At 43.4% G+C, this 18,629-nt stretch overlaps 1 protein-coding gene across 1 annotated transcript in view; it reads left to right on the forward strand.

Moving 5' to 3' along the window:
• Positions 1 to 287: 287 nt before the first annotated feature.
• PPA2 (inorganic pyrophosphatase 2) overlaps positions 288 to 18,629 on the forward strand; it is a 34,946-nt gene continuing 16,604 nt past the window's right edge. Inside the window, exons 1-7 of the mRNA XM_082760088.1 lie at positions 288 to 578; positions 2,276 to 2,340; positions 4,019 to 4,063; positions 11,890 to 11,943; positions 14,210 to 14,329; positions 16,683 to 16,769; positions 18,021 to 18,147. Coding sequence (XP_082616214.1) covers positions 434 to 578; positions 2,276 to 2,340; positions 4,019 to 4,063; positions 11,890 to 11,943; positions 14,210 to 14,329; positions 16,683 to 16,769; positions 18,021 to 18,147 — 643 coding nt within the window. The 5' untranslated portion in view covers positions 288 to 433. The remainder of the gene's footprint in view (positions 579 to 2,275; positions 2,341 to 4,018; positions 4,064 to 11,889; positions 11,944 to 14,209; positions 14,330 to 16,682; positions 16,770 to 18,020; positions 18,148 to 18,629) is intronic.

Genomic DNA, 18,629 nt, shown 5'->3' on the forward strand with positions numbered 1-18,629 from the left:
CAGGGTCACCCCTCATTTCGTGTCCCTGCCTTCCCCCGTGTCCCCCTCTTCCCTGAGGCTGGGAACAAGCAGCCCCACAGCGAAACGTGACAAATTCCCAAGGTAAATCCCAAAGTAAACGGGGGGGGGAGCGTCTGGACTCGGCAACCCCCCTTGGGGACAAGCCGCCTCCGCCCGCCTTCACCACAAGGCTGGTGCGGGGCCGCGCCGCCATTTTGGGGCTCGGGGCCATGGCTCCCCTCAGGCGGCGGCGCGGCTGGGGGCGGCTCCCCCCGCTCGCCCGCAGCTCTCCCCGCTCGCCGGCGGGGCAGGAGGGCACCGCTCCCGGCCCCGGAGGCTCCCTGCCCCGCCGTGCCAGGGCTTCCAGGCGGGGCGAGGGGGCAGGCGCAGCCCCGGCGGCCGCAGGAAGGGGAGGGAGGCGGCCGCCGCCATCATGCGTGTGCTGCCGGGGCTGGGGCGGCTGCTGCGGGCGGCGCGGGGGTGGGGGCGGCCGCCGCGCCGCTGCCTCAGCGCCATGGCCCGCTACGGCACGGAGCAGCGGGGGCGGCCCAACTCGCCCGATTACCGCCTCTACTTTAGTAAGTAGCAGCGCCCCGGGGCTCCGTAAAACCCCCTCTCCTTCCTTCCTTCCTTCCATCCTAGCCCGCCTCGGGAGGGGGGCGCGGTGGGGGAGAGGCGGCGGCGGTTCCCCGCAGAGACCCCTCAGGCTGGAGGAGGCATCGCCCCGTGCGTGAGGGGGGAGATTTTGTGTGGAAAAGAAGGGCTTTTCCCGTCATGGTTTCCTTCTAGAGGGGCTGCTGGGCCTTGAGGGCCGCTGTGTGCTGCGTGGCCGGGCCCCTGAAGCCCCGCAGAAGGTGGAGAGGTGCTGGGGGTGCCTGTGGCAGCCTGGCTGGCGGGGGCCATGGCAGCCTCAGCTCAGCAAGCAGCGTGGTAGCATTCCCTGCACCCTGTGACGAAGCCAGTCCTCTCTCAGAAATGTCAAAAAAACAAAAAACAAAAACAAAAAAATCTCAGGGCTCAAGTCGTGAGGGACCTCCTAGGCCAACATCACTAAGGGGCTCTGGGAGAGCAGCCCCCTGGGGGCTGCTCAAAGCCCAGGGAAATCTGGTGGCGTGCGGCCTCGGCGTTACGCATTTGGGTCATAAAGCTGGCTGTTGGAATGCCCCTGGTTTCGCAAGCACCCTCTCGGTACATCTTTGGGCCATTAGCTTCTCGGGAGTTACATCTGACGTCCGCTGGCGTCACGCACCCTGCGTGCGAGGCATGGAGCTTTCGTGTGCTGCAGAAAGTCACGTTCCCCAGTAAAAGCAAGCAGCCCACCACTAAACTTTGTTTTATTTAGGAGGAACGTCTGGGAGGCTGCCAGGGGCTGTGAGAAGCACCATCGCGTGTTCCTCCGTGTTGAGGTGGTCCAAGGCTAAAAGAAGTCCTTTGTTTTTCCATTTACTGGGACAAGGGGTGCTAACAAGGGGGAACTCCTTGAGATTAGTGTTAGTACTTTGTGTTGCTGCTGCTGCTTCTGTTTATGCATCGATTTGTTGCAGTACTTCGGCTTTTGGTACATTGAAAAGTTTCTGAGTAATTTGAAATGTTTAAGCGTGCGTTTTGTTCCTCCCTACAGTGAGAACAAGGCTAAGGTGTAGACCAGATCCCCATTAAGCACTAAGTTATTGTCAGCTTTTTCATTTTTTTAAGGTATCGTTTCATTTCTAGGGCCTCTGCAATTATCCTATCTGTCACGTATTCTCTTGGTTAGACTTGGGCCTAATATGTTGGACAATTGTCTCTTTGTGAAATTTAGCTTAATAGAAACGCAGTGAAGTTACTGGGGCTGCACTGCCGGAAAGCCCAGGTAAATTCACTGATTGCTTATGGAACTCCACACCTTTTTTTTTTTTTATCTTTTTTTTTTTTTTTTTTTTTTCTCCACCTGTTAATGGTTCTGTATTGCCAGGGAGGAGGAGAAAAGAGAATGAAAGGATCTTCTCAACTTTTACATAGCTTGTATTGCCAGGTAGGAAGGACAGAAAAGTATGGCATTGTATACCGAAGCAATAATTCTCATTCTAATGAGTCATTGTCAAGCAGTCAAATACATTGTCCTGCACGGAGCTTATTTTTTGCTCTTTAGAACTACAATTCAGAAAAAAAGAAGTTTAATTGATGTATTGTGTCACTCCTTATCCTTGTGTAATGCATAACAGTTCTTAGCAATGCAGGTGTCTTACGGCATGCATTTAGATTTGTAATGCTACTTTTTCGTTGTGTTTTTCAGAGAATGGAGATGGTAAATATATTTCCCCATTTCATGACATTCCACTTTTTGCTGGAGCTAAAGAGGTATGTATATTTGTATATTTGCCTTGCGACAAAAGTCATTTCTGAAATGATAACTGCTTTGTTGGTACTCGCTAGGTAAAAACGCACTTTTAAAAAAGAATATTTAGAGCATTTGAGACACAAAATCTGTAGCATCAGAAGGGGCCATTTTAATCCAGGCTGATTTCCTGTGTAACACAAGCAATATAACTCCAGCCAACTTTCTCAGCTGAGTTCAGTAACTTGTAATAAAATGTAGTAATAATAATAAGGGTGTGAATGACCCTAGGTGTCTTCTTAAGACTCCAGGTTATTGAGGGTGGGGTAAACCCTCGTGGTATTTTGTGATAATTCTTCTCTATGTTTAAGGCTTGTGTTTGTGCTCTAGAACTCACTTTTTATTGTTACTTTTTAAAAATGGCATTTTCCTACAACTGCAATTAAATGTATGCGTTTCCCCGCTGTAGGACATCTACAGCACATACTTTTGTGGCTTGTGGTGTATTTTTTTTTTTAATTCCCAAAAGGGGGAGCGTAATTGGAAGCCAACAACAATGCCCAAGAGAGAAGTGGTAATCGCACCTTTGGAGAATTACAAGGCGTGAGGTGCAGCTGAGCACTTTCACGTCTTGTTAGCCACACTCCCTGGAGTTTCATTATAGCAATAATGAAACGCCTGCTTTATATGTCACCGGTGGGAACTGCCAGTCTTTGGGTTAGCCTTGGGTTTGCTTATTATGGTTTGCTCGTTACACAAACATTTTGGGAGGGTTTGGGCCCTTTCCTTCACTTGTTGCTGGGACACTATGGGTGACATGACTGGTGTGAAAGGTCAGCAGCTGTACTGCGGTTAGATTTAGAGTTCTGAAGTAATGAACCAATCTCTTCAGTTATTTAAACTGAGAGCTTAAAAGTATGGATGAAACCTTTTTGAGCAGCCGATCTAAGCATGGTAGTTGGCGGAAGATGTGAGCCTCGTTCAGAGTCATTACCGAGATGCTCTGATCAGTTGGTGCTGTTGATGGAAGAGCAATGGGCGTCTTCACCCATGTGTTACGTGGTGGCTGACCCCAAGCCCAGAGTTTAAGGTTTGGAGGGACGGATTATGGTCTGTGGCTTCTCTGTGGATTAAATTACAGCACAGCGATGTCTGATGAAGGCATAGAGCCTTTGATTTTGGCTGTGTGAGCAAGGAAAGAGCTTTCTGTGGGACGTAAGGGGGGAGCATGAATGGGAGTCATCATGAAGGTGTGTATAAATTTTGCTTTCTTTGCAGGAGGAGGAGGTAAGGCCTTGTGTGTTACATTCTTTCCCTCCTCTGATCTAAGCATTGTGGACTTTAATTTTATAGTGGGTAACTCCAAGCCCATTTTCCATTCTCTGTTCCGTTTTTTATCTTTTTCAAATGAACAAAAGGGTGACTGATGTGTTTTTAACCAGCTGATGCCTAAACTGCTGCTTGAAATTAAGTAGCTGGGAGAAAGTGGATGTGTCCATGTGCGTTTTTATCTTCCTCTGCCAACACTGGGAAGGTTATAATTCACAGTCAAACAGGACCAACTACCTGTTTTTAAAAGTTATAGTTCAGGCCTTTATACTTGAAAGAGGATGTTCAATTTGCATTTAAAACTAGTAATGTCTGTATTTACGTGAATACAATATTGTTCTCTAATGCTCCTTATTCGTACTTTCCCTACAGGATAAAGAGATTCCTGCAAAGAGGTCAAAGACTACAGCGAGCGAGGTACAGCTAAGTTCTCCTTTTCTCTCCCTCTTTTCTCTCCTTCACATCATTTTGCTGTTCTGCAAAGTGATCTTTCACTGAATTTAGTTGACATATCTTCAAATGCAAGTCTTTTAGGCTTAAAGGGATTTAATATTCTCCCTTTGAATGGGCCTCAAATGTCAGAATTCTTTTATTCATCAAGATGTTCTCAAAGACAAACACTTTTATACCACTCTCTGAAAGGTTCATTATGACTATTGCAGCATAGATATGTAATCTTTCTTTTGCAAAAACATTTGCAGTGAAAAACGTCCATTAATGAAATATTCATTATGCTCTGGCTGGGCTTTAATTTTGGTATGTATACAAAACTTCAGAGATGGCAAGTATGTTAGGACAGAAATGAGAATTGGTATCTGCTTTTCACACCTGGGGGTGTGTCACTTTCAGTGCTCGTTTGGAAAGCCCAAAGAGAGAAAATCACATCTGCTGATGGTTCAGCATTAACCAAGTGCTAAAGCTGAGCCTAGAAGCCCAGAGAACATGGCAGGTCTGTTCGAGCTTTCTCTGTGAAACAAGAATTGTTTATGCAAACGCCCTTTCCAAAATGTAGCAATTTTTTTTTGCAGTGTTTGCCTTGCCCCCCCCCACCCCCCATCTTCTCAGTATCTGTTTGCCAGTCATGTTGCAAAACTGTAACTGCCCCTCTAATGTGAAAGAAGTGTCCCAACTGTCTGCATTCCCACAGTTTTGCAACTACTGTGTGGCACACTGCTTCTCATACCGTACGCCAGTCCCCAACACAATCTTGCTCTGTGCATTTCCTCTGCCTCATGATTCTTTCAATCTCTGGTGCTTCCATAACACTTCAGTTTTTCTGCTGTTTGGTGCCCATTTAAGTGCTGCGTGAGATGTAGGATCATGCCTGATAGATGAGTTGTTGAGGAGAAAGAGTATGTCCCAAGAGCCTTTCTTAACAGCCTGGCATCATGAATTCCCAACTACTGGCCTTAAATGCTGTGTCAGTATCAGCTGGTTGCAAAGATGCAGAGCCTGTTCTCTGCAGCATCTCAAACTGCTTCTCTCTGTGTGGTGGGAAGTATGATGGCTTGTGTAAAACTGTTTCTAGTTCCCTTTTTCAGATCTCTCGATCAGTCTATAAACAACAACAACAACAAAAGCCTGTGAAGCTGAGCAGCTCTTCTTTCCCGGGCTAGTGTATCACACCATAGTTGCTTCACATAACTCCTGATAGGAGAGAACTCTGGGCTGTGGTTTAACAGAACTGTGGAAAAGGAGCAAAGGCAAATCATAGAATCATAGCATCACTTGGGTTGGAAAAGACCTTTTAAAATCATCGAGTCCAACCATTAACCTTGCACCACCGAGTCTACCACTCAGCCATGTCCCTAAGCACCACATCTGCATATCTTTTGAATTACCTCCAGGGATGGTGACTCAGCTACATCCCTAGGGTAGCCTGTTCCAAAGCTTTGCAACCCTTTCAGTGAAGATTTTTTTCTAATATCCAACCTAAACCTCCCCTGGCACAAGTTGAGGCCGTTTCTCCAGAAGAATGCTGTAAGGAACAGCATCAGAAGCCTTACCAACATTTAGGTAGACCATATCCACAGCCTTTCCCTCATTAACTAATTGGGTTTACTTCTACTTAAATACATCGGCAAAAAATTTAACACACTCAGCATTATTTAGTATGATTTGGCTGTGTTCTTACGCTTAAGTGGATGAAAGTTAATACTTTATTTTGTTAGAAAGAGTCATGGTATTGTATTATTACTTCAGTTTCGGTCTTCAGGCATCTCATGTGAGTATGCAAGCGAATGTGCAGTTTATAGGCTTTCCAAACACGCTTGGTCTTAGATGGTAAAATAAAGGAAAGCAAAACATTTAGAAAACCCCATTTCATCATTATCGTCGGGAGGTGGGGAGAAAAGAGAGGGGTATTTGTGTTCAGGGAGGTGTTGTGTCTTACGCCGGGTTCTTGAGCAGCTTGGGTCACCTTGGCCTGGTGAGAAATGTATCGATGCGTGCTTGTATTCAGGGAGAATGTGGCTTAGTCAGGGCATAAAGGGAAACGAGGAATTTAGTGCCATGTACTGATGGCTAAAGATCTTTGAAGCACTGTAATCAGTACTCTGGTCTAGGGATGCAAAAGCTACTGCTACTCCTGGACGTTCAGTTGATCCTTGCTGAGTTTGGACAGAATTCAAAGGTGATGGTTCCTCTTGCCCTAGAAACCAAGTGGCATCTTTAAGACTTGTGACCTTCCAAACTCAAATAAATTTAGCTTTGCAGCCACTGTTGACAACTGAACTTCTGTGTTTCATGGATTTTTTTGGGTTAAGACTCGAGAGAAGTTACTTTCGGGGAGAAACTGTAGTTGGAAGAAATCATATTCAGCTTCAAAATTGTTCAAGGTCAGTCTCAAACTTGCTGTCAGCTTGCAGTCTGAATCTCTGCTTTGTCTTCAGCACAGCAAGCACTTGGGATCCGCTCTGTCCAAGCAAATCTCTCTGAAAGGCATCAAAAGTTTCCCCTCTGTGTCTGAGGGGCTGGATGTTTCTGCTGTGGTTACACTCAGACCTGTCAGAGGCAGATTGTTGACCGTGGTCTTCCATGTCTGGCAGCAAGAAGGTCTGAAGAGGTCATGGTTTTCTTTTCAAGACAAATGTGAAGTGTTGCTTCCCTGCTGTAATGAAAGAGGTTCTAATCCGCTTGTCATGTATATGTCTTGGGTAAAGTATTCACGTTATCTCATTCAGCGGGCTCAGGTGTTCTTAATACAAAGGTTTATTTAAAATATTGGCCTTAGAAAAAGAAATCTGTCCAAGCTTGTAGAGATTATACTCCAAACTTGCAGACACCCACCAGAGCAGTTGATAAAGAATAGGAGGAAGTAAGACAGCGTTGGTTGTTGTGTCCTGTGGATTGCACAGTGCTGGAATGCCCCTGTGGACTTGAACTTTTCCTGTTAGGCAGGAGCTTTTGATAAATTAGGCAGTCAGGTGAGGTACAAGTGGTCATCGCAGTGGTCATGCACGCTGAAGAAGTGATCAGGTGAAGGGCCGCATGCTGGGAACGCAGTTCAGAGCTGTGGTGGCAGAGTGGTCTTATGATAAAGTCAGCTTGTTCCGTAAGGAGGGAAGAGCTGGCATCGTTCCCACATGGTGCAGGTGCAAACTCTGTATTCTCTCCGAACTACAGCTTCTGTAGCCTTCAGTCATTAGACACTTTTTGGGTACGTGTAAGCTGGGCTGTAGCGTGTCTGTTGTGCGTGTTCAGTACTGCAGATCAGTGAAGGTTTCATCCTGATGCATGAAGCCACCCAGCCTTTTTCTGTGGATCTGTCCAGTAGCTGCAAATTTTGCTTTGTGTTCTTGTAGATTACTTCTCAGTGTTTGTTAATCTTCACTCAGCTCTCCACTTAAAATCTACCGGAGTAGTGTTGGTTTACTGTGAAGGCTGCATCAGCGATTTGATCGAGCTGAACATGAAAGAAATGGTTCCTTAAAACTTGAGAAAGTCTGTGTTTAGTTTTCGTCCTTGCCAAGGCTCTCCCCTGAGTAGCTGTGCAGGTAGATAGATGTGTCCACTAATCAGCGTGTGCCTGACATCAAGCCTTATACCAGGAATGCTTATGAGACAGGCACTCATTTTATAAGCAAGCCCCTCAAGATGTATTTCTCGTATTTCATGTCAGTCCTTCTTTTTCTCCTTTTTTTTTTCCCCCCTTTTTTTTCCCTTCTTTTAAACTTCTGTTCGTGAAAACATCGCCCTTTGTTCAGACTGCTGCTGGACTGCAGCTTGTCCTTTCAGTTCTCGTTAGTCCTCAGGGGCCCTATGTAGTGAATGGCTGGTGAGACTCCCTCTAACATTGCAAATGAGCAGGCAAAAAATAAAAAAAATATATATTTTTGTTTCTTTTCTCTGTCTCGTGAGTTCAGTTTCTCCAAGAGGAGGGTCAACAACCCCCAAATGCAGCCTTAATACTTCCAGATTTTTTTTAAAGCACTCTGCTATAAAAATGGCTGAAGGAAATGTGAGCTTCAGCTTACTGCTTCTCCCTGTTGCGCAAGGCTGATGGTGAATGGCAATCGGGCCTTAAAACGTGACTTTTAACAATGAGATTATGCTGACTTTCTGTTCCTCTCTTCTTGTTTTGTCACTCTCCTCACTCTCCATACCTTGCTCCACTTCTGCTTAAAATTAGCTGAAAGTTCAGAGTTGAGCTTTACCTATTGCAGTCCTGTTTAAACCCCTCCCCTCAAATATACCACCTGGGGAACTTGGGAAGATTCAGGAAGGAAATAGTTGAATAAGAAAAGCGTAAGTCAGGTAAGAAAGAACTGTTCCTGAGATGGATGCATGGGAATCCAGAAGGGCAAAAATTCAGTGTCAGAAATGTGCTTCATCGCTTTTTTAGTGACACGTGATGCTCAAGTTGGTAATAAGCAGCTGCCATCAAAATGAGCTGTCTTCTATAAGAATCTGTACAGCCAGAGCCAGCAGTTATTTTTGGCCACTGGTCACAGCGGAGAGAAGTGTGACTCACAGTTTACCTGGGTACAACAGGCTGTATTTTCCTTGCTTTTCTCAACACTTGCTGCATGAGCATGCTGAAGTGTATTTCTAGATCTTTTTTATCTTCCTGTGGTTTTCTTTTAAAAAAAGAAAAAGAAAAAAAAAAACAACAAACCTTGTTTCTGTTGTCTGTGTGAAATATCAGCCAAAATAATTATGTTAAAAATTGTTTAATTCAAATGGAATGCACTAAGTTGCCAAAACTTGTTTAAAAAAAAAATAAAATTGCTAAAGCAAACATTTTATTTATGTTCTGCGTGATTTGCCATGTGGTGCAGTTAGGCTGTCTTTCCTAGGAGATAAAGGATACCATTTGGAGTGAGTTCCTTTTTTCTGATGTCGTTCCCTGTTCATATTCAGTTTTAGGAATTGGGAAGTATACTTTTGACCTCTCTGTGTTGACCAAATGGATTTTTTCCCCCCCCTACCTCCTCCAGCTATAATAGGGCAAAAGTACAAATGTCTGTCTTCTGCTTGCATTAACCCCAAACCAAACCAGCTATGTAATACCCTGGGTGAGGCATCCCTCCAGGCTCTCTCAGGGCACTTTTCCTAGCTCCCAAGTTCTGTCCCTTCTTCTGAATCTAGATGAAGTTTGGACTTTGGCAAGCAGTTAAATGGTAAATTTCCTAAAGTAACAGTTTTCTTAATGAAAAATTAACTTTGGGGACTTCTCTTTCTGTCACTGGAAGGTGTGTCAAGTGGGTTGTTGGAGCAGTCTCACCATGGCTTGAGGGAGTAGAAGCACTCACTTGGCTTTTTGGTGAGGTGAAGTTTTTTTCCTTTTGCTGATTGAAGATAAGATCAATTTCCAGGTGCACTGACCAGCCAAAACTCACCGCTGGATTGTGTAAGCAGTTGATGTGTGGAGATGTGATGGGCGACACCTTTCTGTTTGCAGCGGGGGCGAGGAGTTTTGCAGCAAGGACTTGAGGGAAACTGTGCGAGTGGACAGCAGGAAGAGGTGCCTGGCCTGGGGAAGTCAGCGTGCTGGAAGAAAATGCTGGATGACATTTAGGCAAGGAGGGAAACAAGATAGGAAAGCAGAGGAAAGAAAACCTGGAGAAATACACTCCTCTCTTTCCATCTGTCAAAACTGTCTAATACGTGCTCTCCTTTCCACCCCAGTGAATCCTGCCTCATCACCGTGAAAATGTGATTACCCTATAAATAAAACTTTTTATTTTTTAATGTAAGCACTGCATGAAGTTACTTAATCTCTTGTAAATGCCTGTGGCAGCTTAGCATTAGAAAGAGTACTTCCTTTTTTTTTTTTTTTTTTTTGCATACGAATTAATCTGTCAGGCTGTCACATTTAAGACTCTTGACAATTCCCATTTGACTGATAACACAAATTATGGAGGCCTGGTCTTAAAGCTGGGTTAAATCCAAGAGATTCGTTTTGGAAGAGCATTGTGTGCACTTCAGTCCAGCTGTTGTCCAGTCCCATGGTATTGCTCTGGTGAGGACTTGGCGTAGCTCTCGGCCAATTAAAGTTCAAAACAACATTTACAGGTCGTTGTGTTTGACGCGGTGAGGAAAATGTGCAGTCACATCTTCCCAGCAAAAACCTCAGTCAGTGAAGGAGAGAGCTGTTGTGTTTAATTCCCGGAGCAGTCTGTAAGTTTCTGCCTGTAGCTGCCAGTCAGAACAATTCTTTGACCCGCTGGCAGTTCTCTGAGAGCTTCTTGTCAGCACTGGCTTCTGTGCCGTGCATTTCTTTTTCCAAATGCTTCTGAGATGGATGTGCAAACTTTATTTGGCTCTTTTCCAGCCTTGCCCTTACCTGCTGCTGCACGCACGGTACTTTGTTCTGGGTCTGCTGCCTTAGTGTTGACGTCTTTGAGCTCTCTTTTTGAGCATTTGTCTGCTTCAGCTGTGCTTATGTACACAAGGTGTGCCTCGTGCAAGCGATCCGAAGCACCTTTCTCCTTTTTGTTCTTTCCTCTTGTTTAATGCAGTTGGTTATGACCAAATAGGGAAAAGTGATTCCATCTTACGTGCTTAGACACCACAAATTGCAATATGGGCGCAGTACTTAGGGATGGCAGGTTGCATTCAAATTTCTTGGAATTTGCCATCAGGATTGTGCGTAGCGTGGGATCTCATGGGGGGAACCGTGAGGGACAGCTGGGATTTTTCCTCTGCTTTCTCGCTTGCCCCATTCCTGTTGGGAGAGGAGATCACAGAACCATTGGATTGACATTAGTCAATTGACTGTGGCATTGACCCTCCTAATTGTGTGTATTGGTTGCAGCTGTAGGATACAAAGAGGAAAATCCAAGTATTTAAGTGTCTGCTACAGCCTTCATTGCAGTGTAGTTCCAGTCAGCGCCATTCTTCAGTTGGTTTGATTTTATTTTTCCTACTTACATCTTCAAAACCATATTTAGTATTTCCTGAGCTGGTGCCATCCTTTAATACCAACACAAGTTTTCTTTCTGTATGGAGAGATGTCCCAGGCAGTGGGATATTTGGGGTTATTTCAATAATTGTGAAGAAAATAGGTCATAGGCATTGCTGGGTGGTTTGGCCTAGTTACCCATTTTGATTAATACTCTGTCCTCCTTAGTGCTTGGCCCTGACAGCTTCAGAAGAGAGCTTGCAGCAGTTACACATTGCTTTTCTCGTGTCTTTTTAAAAATTCTTAAACAATTTTCATTCTGTTTCTGCTGGGAAGAAGGCTTATGCGAACACGAAGTGCCTGTGTCCATGTCCTTTCTCTGCCATCACTTCTGGATTCATTTGGCCTCACGTCAACCAGATTGGACTGAGGGTTGTCAGCGGTTATGTTTTTTGTATGGTGACAAAAGGAAGACCTGAAGAAATAAATCCCCGTGGTGGGGGCAGACACTGCCCTTACCAGTGCCTGAGGGGAGCTGACTCTTTCCTATAGAAATGTCCAATCCTTTTTGCCAATTGCTCTGAGCACTGCTTCATCTTGAACCAAACCATTCCACAGGCTTATTGAACGCTGTGAGAAGGGTAATACTGATACTGGAATAAAAAGCATCACGTGTGTCTCCATTGCTCCTTGTTTGCATTCTCAGAGGTGAACGGGGGTGGAGGATGAACTGGGGAGGTTGAATATTATTGTGAGGAACGTGAAGTGTACTTTATGTAAAAGCAGCTGGAATAAGTGAGATTTGCTGCAGCTGAATGCAGGAGAGAGAATTTCTTACTGCAAAATGCTAGTTACCGTGTGGGTTTTATTTTCAGTTCTTTCCCTGTTTCTGTTTTAGGTCCTGTTTAATATGGTCGTGGAAGTGCCTCGCTGGACGAACGCAAAAATGGAGGTAAATAAGAAAAATACCTTGAATATATGGGCACTGATGGAAGTTACAGCAGCGTGGTGGGGTTCAGTATTCAGAGTTTAATCGCTGTGGATTGCTCTTTACACATAAGGTGCTGAGGTTGTAATTGTTTCCCCTTTGCAGGTGAGCACTGCTTCCTGCCAGCCCCAGACAGCAGAGTGCAGCACACCTGCAGCCCAGCACTCTAGGGCTCTGCTGCTTAGTCGTCCTGCTGCTCGCTTGTAAAACATTCGGTTCAGAGGCTCTAAATCCTCACTTCCAGCATATAAATGGTATTGTGATAGGCTACGTCCTGACAAATGGAGTGGCAAATGAAAAAAGGTTTCCTTGTGACAAAAACTACATCAGGGCCTTGCTCGTTTGAAGTATCTGCTCCTGCTGGAAGATGTTTTGAAAGGAGAGCCCAGTGGTTGTTCCTCTGCTCTTGTAATGTAGAAGCTGAGTAATGCTTCATTTGTAGAGTTGGTGAAACAACAGACCTCACCAGGATGTTTCTTATCTTCCTGAACATTTGTAATAGTTTTAGAAATGCTTTCCAGATGCTTTCAAGGAATTTTGTGGTTGAGCTGTTAAGCTACGTCGACTACTAAAAATAATACCAAGGAGCCTCCTGGCCTCTTGGTTCAGAACTTTTTCTCCTTTCCCTGATGCTGGAGTAGCATTTGAACTGCGTTTGTTGCCTGAGTTTTAATTCCAGAAGTAGGGCTACTTTGGGTAATCAGCTTGTATTTTAGGATGGTTTATTGCAGAAGCTGAGCTCTATTTTTCAGAGTTTCCCTTTGCCATTGAAGCCATTGCTTAAAGCACATGTTGCTCTCCTTCTTTTCTTGGCATGTTTCATTGAGGGTAGGAAGGTTTGCTGTCCTGTGAGGTTCAGAAATCAGAGGGCTTGGACATTTTCTGGCTTGGTAGGAGCCCAGGTGCAATACATAAGGTTCCTGTGTTAAGTAAGGCAGAGTTGCCTTGCCTTGTCATCGTGGCCTGACAGCCCTTCAGTGCAGACTCGTGGTGCCAGCACCAGCTCTTATCTGTGTCTTTGTGCTGAGATTCCCTCGCTTGGAGTGGAGACTGTAGGAAATGAAACCTTGAATGTGTTGCATTTCTCTTGTCCTTCCGTAGATTTTATTCAAGGTGCTCTTTATGAAATTGTGTTGGTCCCTGCCCACCGTTGTCAGTTAATCTTTGCACCAGTTCTTGTCAAGAGAAAACAGTGCTGAGCTCCACTTCTGCCAAAACCCCAGGTGGCATATTCAGAGTCTTTACCATTAACGTAGGAAGCATGCAGCATCAGGTGTGAAAACAGAAATGTGGGGGGGTTACTTACAGAGTAACTGCCTGCTGTTGACAGGACAGTGTGGTCTGAAAAAGAATTCATTTGGGATGACTTTGCTGCTATTATTCTAGCTAAATGACAAGGGTGTTTTAAAATGGACGCGAGCACAAGCTGGTATGGCCTGAGCCAGGGTGTGCTCAAAATCTGTAACAAATGTGAGCTGGTTCAGATGAGTCAAGCCAACAGGGGTTTTGTTGTGGTGAGGAGTGGCAAAAGCACAGTTCAGGTGAAGTAGGTAATGTGTGGTAGGTAACTCATGGCAGCGGGTTGGTATTTGAGGTTTTGGGGGGATGATGACAGTAATAAGCTGCTTTGCAATAATTAGCTCAGTCCTTCTGGAAGCACTACTGCAGGAGTCAAAGCACCTTCTAATGCTAATTGAACTTGGCCCAAGCCAGCACACGTTGGCCTGTGGTAACTCAGAGCTTGGCCCTACTAAAAAAGCGTTTGTTTGCTGAGAGGTGATGGAGAGAAGGGGTGTATGCAGTAGGAGAGCAATGAATGGGGGGTGGGTGAGATGACGCTGAAACAATTCCCCTGCTGCTGTCAAAGCCCCTGTTGTCTGAAGAACTTTCACCATTTGTATCTTTGTTGAATTTGTACCAAAGTTCAGGCGCAGGAGCCTCTGACTTAAGTTTCTTTCAGCATTTCTGTTTGACTGGGACAGTCTCCTCAGAAATTTATGACTTTCCCTTCTGGATTCATTTTTCTTGCATACTTCACAGCATTATTTAAAACCTTAATAAGCAGCTTTTTGAACATGGCTCTCGAGACTTAGAGCGAGGCCATCATGCTTTTAATACTCCTCGAACAACAAGCACGTGCTCCCAGATGGAGCTAACTGGTTGGGTACGGGATGAATTGCTTTCCATCTGACACTTCTTCCTTTCTCTCTGTCTTTCACGATCTGTTTAGATTGCCACCGAGGAGCCGTTGAATCCCATTAAGCAAGATACAAAGAAAGACAAGCTCCGATATGTGGCAAATATCTTTCCTCACAAGGGTTATATATGGAATTACGGTGCTCTCCCTCAGGTAACATTTTTGTTATAATGGTGAAAGTTTTCTGTCTTCTGTGGAAATTGCCTTGTAAATCTTGAGTACTGCCAGAATGCAAATCAGTTGCAAGAGAGATGGTTCTCTTTGATAATTTGTAAATTAGGATTTTTTTTATCTAAAGCTTTATTTCGTCTGTAAATTTGGATCAGAATTTGGGTGTGGGTATAAATACAAGCTCAGTTTCAGGAAGGATTTAAATGATGAAGAAATCTTGAGTCTTTAGCCTGCATCCATATACCATAGTGAAAAATAAACTGTTGTGGTCTGGCATTCAGAATATTTGTTCAAGTAGCCCCTTCCTGTTTAAGCAAGACATTTTTAAACTCAGTTAGGATCTTCGTGTATTGCAGCACGAATGTTAATTGATATTATTTCTTAATATCTTTAAGAAAGAGGAACACAAGGACTTTTTCTTTAGATTAAACCTCAACTGCCTTAGTTAACTTTGCTCTGAATTTGGAGACTTTACTGATCATGGCACTTTCAAAACTTTGAGTCTTGGAGAAAAAAACAATTAATGTCTGAAATTTTTAACATAATTAAAGTTTTAAAACTTTTTTTTCATTACTCTGAATAACACATTGGATTGAAAGTAGTATTTATGATCAAGATGAAACTAAAAAAAATATTTCTTTACACTTAAATGCATGAGCACTGAAAGTTTACTCCTGAAAATCTGCTTCCATATTTCCTCCCTGAAGAGGAGATACCAGGTAGGTGGTGGAGGAGGACAGTGAAGTCTTTATCCAGTCAGCAGTCTGAGTAGTCCGAGTTTCCAAGTAGGCATTGTTGGGAACCAAGAGTTCCATTTAATATTTTGAAATTTGTTTGTGCCTTCGTACAAAGCCAAATTGAACACTTAAATATCTTCCTGCACAAAGGGCGTTATTTTGGACTGATGACACATTCCCCAAGAGATACATTCAGCTCCCTTTACTACCTTGTCAGTCATGCAGCTGGAGATAATTGTCTTTCCTTTTTTTTTTTTTTTTCCTGTAATGACTTTAAAAGGTCACTTGGATCATTATACTTGTCCAAGTCTAAACAATACTCCAGATTCTTACTAGCTACTATCACAAACCCTGGGCCTGATCCAGTTCTGGGTCTCCACTATCTCAAGAGGACTTTTCATCAGGGTCAGCAGTTGCCAGAAATTCTTTTAGCTATATGCTAGGGCTGATACATATTTGTGGCGGCTGTTCTATGTTCTGGAACAGAGAAGAAAAATTACTCTAGGAGTGTAATTGTTGCAGGAATTGCTGTGCTGTCTAGATAACACTACCGTTCCTAGCTAGCTTCCCTTCCATTCTTACAGAAACTACAGGTGGAGAGGTGCAGCTGGGCTAGAGAATGGCACTGATAGAATGAAGCCTTAAATGAGTGCTTTGGAAGAATATTGGAAAAATAAGTTTTAGGCTGAAATTCTCTCTTGACTCCACTTCTGTCATTTTTTTCTGGTAATGATGCTGCTATCTAAATACCTGACCATTTGCTTTTCACAGTTGTAGCATCAGTCAAGTTCTCAAGAACAAGAGTATGAGTTGGAGGCTTGACCGTGGACAGCTGGAGCTAGCAGTATAGCTCCTTGTAGATGGTTTTCTAACATCTTTTCCACAAAACCTCAATGGTCATAAAATTCTTACCAGAAAAACTTCTCAACTGTAGAATGATGTCTTTCGTTCCAAGCAAGTAAGAGACAAAACACGTACTGGCCTTTTTATAAAGTTATACTAAGCTGGCTGTGATTCCTTGCTCATATGAAGCTTAGAGCAGGGATTTGAACTTATATCTCAGGGAACCTTGTTTGGTCTCAAGCTGCTGGCAGTTCTTGGGCTTGTGCGCATCTTTGTATGCAAAAACACTCAGAAAAGTTTCAGACCTAAATTCAGAACTTCATAAAGTCAGTTGGATACTGACAATTCCATACCCAGGAGCTTGGTAAGCTCAGAGTCTAGATGATTTCGAAAGCAACTTAAGTTAGTGTGGGTGTATCTAAAGAGTATAGTAAAAATGTTGTTGTAGAATATCCTAATTTAATCCCACAAGTGTTGGTAATTAGAAAAATACATGTTCTGGCTCCTTTGACTTGATCACTGCAATATCATAAAGTGTCTTCTGTGTCTTTGATGCAGTTGATCCATTTGTTACAGTCCATGGTTTGTTTGGAGTCTGTTTCTTTTTCTTTTTTTTTTCTTTTTTTTGTTGAGCAAGTCCATTCTCAGCAAGTTGACATTTTTGTTGGTGTTTTTATTAATCTCAGTAATTTAGTGGTTAGGTGAATTGTAACTGCAGACCAGTTGGTAACTCGTAGTTCTCTTTCCTTTGACAGACCTGGGAAGATCCAAACCATAAAGATGACATTACAGGATGTTGTGGGGATAATGATCCTATTGACGTTTGTGAGATCGGTTCAAAGGTTGGTTTTTATCAAGATTAATTTAATGATTTGGTAATAGCTTTTGAAAGAGAATGGCAGGTGGGAAACAAGAAAAGGTGGCAGTAGTCAGTCTTGGGGTGACTACAATATGAGCAGAGGGTCTAAGAATAGATAAGAAAATGGTGGATTTAAAAACAACAGTTTAAAAAAAAAAAAAAAAAAAGGATCTTGTAAAGTCTGGGTGCTGGATAAAAGAGAAAGCTGGAGATGAATACACTGAAGTTGTATAGCTGTTTTGGATGGAGGATGAGAGGGTTAAGATTTGCAGGAAGGAAAAAAAAAAGACTTCTTTTTCCCCTACTAGCAGTACTAGAGATAAGACTGGCATTCTGAAAGATGAAGAAATATGTCAGTGTCATGCACGTAAGATTGTAAGGTCAAATCCGCATAGGGGGTAGGTTTGAGTTCTCCCATGGGTGCAAAAAGAAACAGATCCCTCTTTAGAGGAGAAGAGGAACCTGTTGAAGTTACGAGATAAGGAGTAGGTGGATGAAAAAGAGGCACAGCAAACACCAATAATAGGTGTAAAGGAAAGGTTTAGCTCACTGAAAGAAACTTGCATGTATCTGGAGGCAGCAAAGAATCCTCTGCAGTACCAAAGATAGGGTAAATGAAATTAATGAGTTTGGATGAGGGATCTCTTGAACTATGTAAGGAATTTAACTGGTGACCTTAGCAAAGGTGGCTTCACTTGAGTGAAGGAACCTAAAGCTGAATTTGAGGGGAGACAGAAAGAGTTGAAAGGAAATATTACCTGGTGTGAAAAAGGTCCCCAGGAGAATGCAAAAAAGAGTTGTGCTCATGTTTTGGGGGTGGGTGGGTGCCTCTGTGTGTGTGTGTGTCCAAGAGACAGACGATGACCAAGAGTTGAGAAAGCAGAGAATCAACAGGCATGAAAGAACTAGAAAATGAATAAGAGGTGTTTCTGACTTGCAGAGTGGGGCGATGATCAAGAAAGTGTGTGGGGACGTAGGGTAGAAGAGAAGGACAAATATTGTAGCTTGTGTTGTATCCTTAACTAAATGCTGATGGGAGAAGAGAAGGTTTAAGAATAGAAAAGGTAGGAGAAAGGCTGCTAACATGAAGGTGATGTGTATCACGTTTACAGATTGATCTTGTAATTCTGGTAGCTGCTGGCTGAACAGGTAGCAAGCCATGTTGTCTGCAACATAAAAGACGAATTTCGTGTAGCATTTTCCAAACCTTTTTGAAATTATGTTCTTTTTGCAGGTTCGTTCTTCTGGTGAGATTGTTAAAGTGAAGGTGTTGGGTGTTTTAGGTATGGTTGATGAAGGAGAGACAGATTGGAAGATAATTGCCATCGGTGTGGATGACCCGGAAGCCCAGAATATCCACAGTAAGTGTAGTTCCACCTATCTTAGAGCAAGTTGTGTAAGCAACTGCAACAGTTGTACCTGAATTTGGGCCACGGAGGAAAAGAAAAGGTAGATAGGCAAGAAGCAAAAACTTTTATTTTTTTTCATTGTTTAAATTCAGATATTTCCTTCGCAAAGGGCATGTGTGTTTTCATTCTAACGGTTCACTGGGATTTTCAAGAGGGCGTGTCAGGCAGAAAGTCTTTTGACTTCATAAACACAATTCCCTTAGAAAGTGACCTCTTAAAATTAGCCTTACTTCCTTTGTAGTAGTACATATTTACTCACTCAGATGACGTACTACACTGTTTTCCTTGCTGAAAGTGTTTTTTTCCTTTTGTATTTGTGGGCGTTGTATTGCATTCTGAGAAGGGCTGTACATTTTCAACATTTTGTCATTTGTAACTGGGTTACTTCCAGGGATTGTTGCCTAATAAGAGCGATTAGGTTTCACCTTTTAGCT

The sequence above is a fragment of the Aythya marila genome (assembly GCF_965140915.1).
Source record: "Aythya marila genome assembly, chromosome: 4".
NCBI classification, from domain to species: domain Eukaryota; kingdom Metazoa; phylum Chordata; class Aves; order Anseriformes; family Anatidae; genus Aythya; species Aythya marila.